The 8,022-nt window shown below is 58.6% G+C and overlaps 1 protein-coding gene across 1 annotated transcript in view; it reads left to right on the top strand.

The window, feature by feature from the left end:
* Positions 1–1,127: 1,127 nt before the first annotated feature.
* PSD2 (pleckstrin and Sec7 domain containing 2) overlaps positions 1,128–8,022 on the top strand; it is a 27,620-nt gene continuing 20,725 nt past the window's right edge. Inside the window, exons 1-5 of the mRNA XM_015569588.1 lie at positions 1,128–1,248; positions 3,598–4,020; positions 5,381–5,827; positions 6,227–6,421; positions 7,229–7,350. Coding sequence (XP_015425074.1) covers positions 1,142–1,248; positions 3,598–4,020; positions 5,381–5,827; positions 6,227–6,421; positions 7,229–7,350 — 1,294 coding nt within the window. The 5' untranslated portion in view covers positions 1,128–1,141. The remainder of the gene's footprint in view (positions 1,249–3,597; positions 4,021–5,380; positions 5,828–6,226; positions 6,422–7,228; positions 7,351–8,022) is intronic.

The raw sequence follows: 8,022 nt of genomic DNA, 5'->3' as shown, positions 1-8,022 counted from the left end.
GAGCATTCTAGGCCAAGGGTACAGCTGGTGCAAAGGCCCTGAGGTGGGAATGAGCTCAGGGAGCAGAAAGAAGGCCACGTGGCTGATGGGCTGGGGGTGGGGAGAGGGCAGTGAACTAGTTCAGGCGGGGCCTTTGTAGGCCGTGCTGAGGAGACTGAATTCTAACTGAAGGGCAGAGGGAGCTGTTGGACGGTTGTGAGTGAGGGTGTGATGTGATATAATTTGTTTTCACAACTCGCTCTAGCTTCCATAGGGAGAAGGGGCGGGGGGCAGGGTTGTCTCAGGAGCAGCTGAGACCCAGAAAGTGTCCGGCTTGACATTTAGGCCTGGCCCAGCCAGAGTTCCTCTGTCATCATGGGTCCCATCTTGGTTGGTGCTGAAAAAAGTGGCTGTTGAGCCCAAGGTCATCCCAAAGGCAGCTGTTAGCGGGAGCCCCTGCTTAGAGCAGGGCTTGTTTCCGGCTGAGAAGAGGCAGGGGGTCCAGCTAGTGCCAGCCTGTCATTTGCAGGCATTCTCCTTGGGATGTGTGACCTGTGACATAGCTGTGCCCGCCTCTCCCCTCTTCCAGCAGGACTGCAGCTGGGCAGGGTCACTGCTTTGGGTGGACTTCTAATTGAAGACTTGAGCCCTTGATCCTTTGGGAGAGTCTGACAGGGGGCCTGGGAACTGGGGCTCGTCCTGTACCTCCAGCCCAGCCAGGTGCAGAGTGGGACCACTCTTTTTTTCGGTCGGGGGGTCGGGGGGATGGTGAGGCTACTCCTGAGTTCTAGAAGCCGCCACTCACTGTGTGATGGACCATAGCGGCCTTTCTCCCTGACCTCTGTGGTGTGCTTGTTCTTCCTTGGATCTCAGCTCTCCCCGCACTCATGACCTTAAGTTCTCCCCCAGGCCCTGGGGAAGGAGAGCAGAGGTGATGCCCCCATTCTGCAGATGGGTCCCCCAAAAGGAACGACGAGTCCCAGGGCACATATTGTTCCGCGTGAGGACCTGGGGCAGTGTCACTCCTCTGCCCTGAAGCCCCCCTGTCTGTGCCCTCCCTTGGGTTCATTAAGAGAGGGAGGGCCTGGCTCTGTTATTTCTGGGCTCAGTCGGCCCTCAGCCCAGGCAGGGACGCTGGGCCCCCCGCCCAGAACGGAGCTCAATGCTTCCCCTTGTCTGCTCACCCCCAGAAGCCGAGGACCGGCCCAGTGCCCGGTGCTGGCAGAGCCTCCATCCTGCTCCCAGCTGCAGGAGGACATGGCGGGGCAGGTAAGATTAGAACCAGCCTGAGGCAGCTGCTGGAAGTTGGGGGCCTCCCAAGAGGTCCTTGCTTTCAGATCTCAGGCTTCCCTGGGAGCTCAGGGAGAGCCCTGACCAAAGGGAAGGCACCCGCCCTGCCAGACTCAGCCTCCGTGCGTGGGTGTGGGAGCTTGAGGCACCCCGATGGGAGGGGGTGAAGCACTGTGCCCCAGATCCAATGCTCACCCGGGCCCCGCTCTCCCTCCTCTCTCCTTTCTCAGTGCCCCCCCGCCCCCCGGGAGTCTAGCTGAGGAGATGACCTGTTCTCTCCCTCTTCTGAGCACACAGCCCATGGGAACAGAGTGAAACAGCAACTGAAGCAGCAGGGATGTAGGGCAAACCAGAAAGAATCCCTCACTCAGGGCCCAGCCCTCTGGGGTCCCCGGGGTCCAGATATCCTAGAGCCTGGTGCTTCAGACTTAAAAAAAAAATCTGATACTTTTTTAAAAAAGTAAAATCTATTCTCACACAAACTTCAAAACTCTAGGGGGCTAGCACTCAGGGGGGTGGGTGGGCTGGGGCCCCAAACCCCTATCATGCCCCCTTTTCTTTCACTTCATGTTTGACAACCAAGGTCAAATGAATCTTAAACAAATTTATTTATTTATTTATTTATTCTAAAGAGAGAGAGAGAGGGAGAGGGGGAGAGAAACCTGGATGTGAGAGTGATTCACTGATTGCCTGCCTCCTGCACACACACCCCTTACTGAGGGTCAAGCCCGTAACCTGGGCATGTGCCCTGACCAGGAATTGAACCGGAGACCATTCTGTGTACCGGATGACGCCCCACCAACTTAGCCACACTGCCAGGGCGAAATGACTCGTCAGTGGTCCTGTGGTGTCAGAGATCCCCCAGGGGCCCAGAAGCCCCCAGAGAAGTAGCTCACTCTCCTCTCCAGGCTCCTGTTCTCTACGTGGGAAGTTCCTCCCACTATACCAGTTCCCTGTAGATTCTGGTTCAGGAGGTCTGGGGGGAGGGCCTCATAATATGTCATTTAAGTCCCTCAGGTGACACTTAGGACCAGACAAGCTCAGGCAGCATGGGTCTCACTTAAATCTCTGTGGCTGTACCTGCAGGTTTCTCTGCTGCAGCCCAGGAGGCTGGCCAGCCCCTCTCCTCCCCCAGCCTCTCCTGAGCCCCCCCGAGCCCCTTCTCCCGGGGAGCAGGGAGTGCTGGGGGATGCCGAGGCCTGAAGAAGAGAGGCAGGAAGTTGTTTGGAGAGGGTGCTGTGTCCCTGGTGGCAGAGATCATGGGGGGGAAGGGGTGGGGATGGTGGAAAAAGTAGCCTAGACTGAGTGTGGCTGGGCCAGAGAGAGATGAGGGGAGAGTCAGAACACAGCCAATCACATCTGGGCAGGAAGCCTCTGGGAAATGTGGGCTGGTTCTGATCCATTTTTGAAGGGGGCAGTGGAAATGGCAGGTAAAACGGGTCTCCTCATTTTAAAGAGGAGTAACAGGCCCAGAGCAGGGCAGAGGGGAGTGGGTCTGGCCTGGGTGGGGCAGTGAGGAGTCCAGGCCTGGACCCGTGAGAGGTCACAGTGAGTTGGGCAGAGCAGGACTTTCCCCTTGCAGCCTCCTCACGAGTTCCTCCTCCTGGCTGGTGAACTCTGCAGGCCCAGGTGTGGAGGGGAACCCCAGGCCCCCCATTCTTCCCACAGCCAGAGCTTTGGGCACTGCAGCAAAGGCAGCTCGCTCTCAGGGAGGCTCTGAGGTGGCCCTGCACCTGCCCAGCACCCTGGACAGCGCCTCACGCTGGGCCTGGATGGCTCACTTTGGCTTCTGAGGTGGCTTCTGTTGTGATAAAGCTGCACTTCTGTCGACTTCCCTGCCTCCTCTCCTAACTCCCCCTCTAAAGGCAGCCCCCTTCCCAGCTCCTTCCATTCACCACAGAGTCACTGTTGTCTGGCTCCCAGAGCCAGGGTGCGAGAACATGCAAAGAGGCAAGGAGGCTGGTTGCTGTCAGCCTGGGGTTTTGTCTCCACACTCACTCACGGGAGAGGAAGGGCGCTTGGAGGAGTCCTGAACCCCCTCAACCTGTCTTCCTCAAGGGGCTTTGGTGAATTCTGAGGGCACAACAGGGAAGGAAGGATTGGGGCACATAGACTGGTAGGGGGTCGGGGGAGAGGAGAGTGGGGCTGGTTTGAACAGGGCATTGAAGACACCACAGCCTGGACCCAGACACTCGTTCGGAGATCCTGAGAAGGTCACCTCGGCCATCATTCTGCCCCAAGCAGGCTGCTTGGTGCTGATTCCGCTGGACTTTAGACCCCCAGCTCCTGCCTTGTCTGACCCACCCCTTCATCTCCATCTGCCGGCAGAGCTAACGGAGTCCCAGGAGCAGCCGCTCAGGGTAGAGCAGTGCCTGCCATGGATGAGGATGAGCTCCCGTCTGTACTGCCTGGGGAAGATGGTGCCACCCGGGACCCCAGCCTGGAGCCTGCGGAGGAGCCCCCAGTCCAGAATGGAATGGCGGCCAGCGAGGACCTGAATAGTAGCCACAACAGCCCAGGACGTGATATGAGGGGCACCCTGGTGGACACCGAGGAGCCCACAAAGGGCCCGGACATGGCTCTCCATGGCCTTAGCCTTGGCCTTTCCCTCACTAACGGTCTAGTCCTGGGGCCAGACTCGAACATTCTTGATGATTCTACGGGGTCCAGTCCCTGGAGGGCGGGTGGGCTAGCAGAAGGAGAAGATGCCTCTCGGAGCTTTTGTCCAGACACTGAGGACCTTCAATCAGGGTAAGTCGATGTCTTAGAATAGGGGCTCACCACATTTGGCTGCTCCATGCTATTGGTCTGGGACTAGCTACTTAGCCTATCTGGTTCTTGTTTTTCTCATCCATGAAATGGGAATGTCATGTCTCAATTTTGTTCAGCTTCTGGTTATTTGGAGAAAATAGAGCCATGAGATTTCGAAGGCCTTCAGGCCCATCATCAGTCCCCCAAGCTATCACGGGCTATTTCTAGGAGGGGCTGGAGGGCCATACTCCCTCCATCCCAGGTTGGACAGTAGAGTTTGTTCCAAAATGTCTTGATGTGGAAGGTCATCTGGTCCATCCCTACACTTTCTGGAGTTGAGGATCTGGAGTTGCAACTGACCTCAAGAGAGTAGGCTTTGTGGGTTAATCCCTCTCAGCTACCCCTGACCCAAGAGCCATCTGGAATCTTACTTCAGTCTTACTTATTGGAGTTACAGCACCACTTTATTGTATTAAAGTATGTTAGAAGGAAGTAAGTGTTTTGGGGGAAAAATGAAGGGTGTTTGGGGCAGGTCCCAGTTATAAATGGTGGTCAGGGCAGACCTGGTTGAGAAAGGAAGGAGGAAGGAGGCTTTGGCCTGAGGAAGGAGCAGTCTGGGCAGTGGGAGCAGCCAGCACGAAGGCTTCCTCTGGGGCCGCACAGGACCCTACGAAGGCTTAGGCAGGTGGTGGGTCATGGGCTACAAGCATCTGTTCATTCACCCAGTGTGTCATGCAGTAAGGTTTGCTGAGTGCCTACTGTGTGCTTGGTGCTTCTGGCCTTGTGTGTAGGGAGTTGGGTGGGGCTGGGGCACAGATGGTAAACAGGGGAGCAACCAGAATACTACGTCCTGACAGAAGCTGGGGGAGGGGGCATGAAGAGCTCCCCTGAGGATGGAGAATAATGGGAGGGAGGCTGGCGTAGTTGGTGATGTGGACCCGCCTCCCTCAGCCTCTCTGAGGAGGTGGCATTAAGCAAAGCCCGAGAGCTGGAATGTGGTCAACCAAGTTAAGAGCCTTCCAGCTAGCAGGACAGCAACATTATGAACCACTGTGACTCTCGCTGTGATAGGAGAGCAGCCCTGTGGGCCAGGCTGGAGGAAGAGGACTCACAGTCATTTACTGATGCCTGCGATGGGCCAGGCATGGGTTGGGCACTGGGGGTTGGGCCATGCCTGTCCTTTTCACTGCTCTACCCCAGTAACCAGCCAGCATCTGGCAGTATCAGCTGAGAAAATAAACAGGACACAATCCATGCCCACCCCCCACCTGCAGGGAGCTCCCAGGCACAGATGGGTGTAGTCCCAGTACCTGTAATGGGGCACCGTGGCAGGATGCTGACCGGTCCTTGCATCCCACAGGCTGGGTGACCCTGGAGAGCCAGATGTCCGGGACGGCTTCAGTGCCACGTTTGAGAAGATTGTGGAGTCGGAACTGCTATGGGGCACCCAATACAGCAGTCTCGACTCCCTAGACGTGCTGAGCCTCACGGACGAGAGCGACAGCTGTGTCAGCTTTGAGGCTCCCCTTACGCCCCTCATCCAGCAGCGGGCCCGTGACAGCCCTGAGCCAGGGGGTTCTGTGGGCCTTGGGGACATGGGGCCCGCAGGGGACATGGGAGCAGCCGGCGGTGATGGGGAGCTGGGCAGCCCCCTGCGGCGATCCATCTCCAGCAGCCGCTCAGAGAATGTCCTGAGCTGCCTGTCTGCCGTGCCCAATGGCTTCCATGAAGATGGACTCCAGGGCCCAGGCGGGGATGAGGAGGAGGAAGAGGAGGAGGACACGGACAAGCTGCTGAACTCGGCCAGGTGAGGCAGGGTCCAGACTGGGAGCAGATGGGGAAGCAGACCCAGAGGGGGTAAAGCAAGTGAGGGCAACTCAGTGCCCAGAGTGAACAGCCCTCACCAAGGTCATCGTGTCCTTCCTCTGCACCCCGACTTCCCACCCCAGTCCTGTGGCTCCACTCTGCCCTTCCAGGCCTGTCTGCCCGGTGGGGCCAGGGAGCTATGCTGTGGTTTGTGGAGCATCTGATATCACCGGGGGGCTCTCCCAGGAGTCTGACATGATCCCTCCTGGTGCAGGGGAGCTTGCCCAACTCTGGCCCCTGTGGAGGCTATTCAGAGGCCTGGGACACCTTCTAGGCTTCCCCAGGACTCCTGACGCAGGGCCTCTGAGCCGCTCCTCTTCTCCCCACCTCCCCTCTGCAGTGACCCCAGCCTCAAGGATGGCCTGTCCGACTCGGACTCAGAGCTGAGCAGCTCGGAGGGGCTGGAGCCTGGCAGCACCGATGCGCTGGCCAACGGGTGCCAGGGGGTGAGCGAAGCTGCTCGGCGGCTGGCTCGCCGCCTCTACCACCTCGAGGGCTTCCAGCGCTGTGACGTCGCCCGGCAGCTGGGCAAGAAGTGAGTTTTGTCTCCCACTCCAGGCACACCCGGTGTCTTCCCCAGCCCGAAAGGGATGTCGGTGACTTCTGTTAGGGGTGCCTGGTGCTTGGGTGGCTCCAACAGTCCCACAGCCCTCCTCCTGCCACTGTCCTCATTTCTGGACTTGCCCTACATCTGTTTCCTTTCTGGGCTGCCTAGGTGACGGCCCACACTCCCAGGGAGGGGAGATGGAGGCAGAGCAGCCCCTCGGGGCCAGGGGAGTGGGATGTGTCCTGTGGTTATGGGGCCACCATGGATGGTAGTGAGGACAGAGCAGCTGGGTGAGGGCGAGTGGCCCACCTAAGGGGGCAGGGAGAGGAGGCTCTGGGCCGGGGAGGGTTTCTGGTCCTCATGAAGCGCCACTCACTGTATTGGAACTGGCTCAACGGGCAGAAGCCACTAAGCCACGCCCTGGCCTGGGGCCTGGGGAAAAGGAACTGGGCACGTGAGAGTCCTAAAGGGGTTGGGGGACAGGCGGGGTCTGTGAGGCTGAGCACATTGCCTGCACGTCTTGAGCACGTCTGACCGTCACACGCCCTCCTGCCTTTCCCCCTCCTCTGGGGTCCTCCCAGCACCTCATCCAGGCCCCGAGGGAGCAGAAGCAGGCCTGGCTCACGAGGCTGACGGGGACAGTTCAGACCCCAGACCCCCACGTGTGAACTAACTGGGGCTCAGGCCACAGGGAGGCGCTCAGGTTGGTTCGGCTCCCGGATCCTTCTCTTCTCCCTCCATCCAGCTTCTTCCACCTTCCACAGCCTCCACATGGCTCCTGCCCTTGTCCTCCAGCCCCAGCTCAGAAATCACAGCTACTAGCCCCACTCCTGCTGATTGTTCAACTCAGGACACAGACAAGGTCTACACATTACATTTGGCCAATATGTCTCTTAAGTCTCCTTTAGTCAACAACAGTCGGACAGTCCCCTCCTGTTTTTTTAAAGCCACAAGTTTGTTGAAGAAACGGAGCCATTTACTAGCTATGGGCTGAGGACTCTCACGTGATAGATCCTGCCCCACCTGTTCCGAGCACTGGGTGTCTCCCCCAGGGGCCACCTCCCCTGTCATGCCCCACACCTGTTTCATTCCCATATCCTGTGGATTCTGCCTCCAAAATCTCTCTCCTTCCCCCGTCTTCCTTCTCCCTCCTGGGTAGTTACTGCGGCCCCACAGGGGGTCTGCATTCTGCAGGAAGAGTGTTCCAATAGAGATCTGACCATTTCACTCCTTCCCCTCCCCGCGTCAGCCCTCAGAATCAAGTCCGGATCCTTCCCTTGGCCCTCGGGCCTTCCCTGCCTCAAATCCTGCTGCCCTGTGCCTGCTTTCTGGCTCTGGCCACGTGGCCCTGCTGGTAGCTTCTTGGACGTGCCGTGCAGCCTATAGGAACACCCTGCAGCCCATCCCCTACTCCCCCACCTGGCTGGCTCTTCCTGTAGGTGTTGCCCAAGACATCATCTCCCCTAGGAAGCCTTCCTGACCCCCAGCCCAGGCGAACTGTCAGAGCCCAACTGGCCAGCAGGGAAGACAGCCTTGGGGTGGGCAGGTCTGAGTGGGTGGGTCAGGGTATTGCCCATGTACCCCCATTG

Source organism: Myotis davidii, unplaced genomic scaffold (genome assembly GCF_000327345.1).
Source record: "Myotis davidii unplaced genomic scaffold, ASM32734v1 scaffold545, whole genome shotgun sequence".
Taxonomy (NCBI): domain Eukaryota; kingdom Metazoa; phylum Chordata; class Mammalia; order Chiroptera; family Vespertilionidae; genus Myotis; species Myotis davidii.
This window is presented reverse-complemented; position numbering and strand designations above follow the sequence as displayed.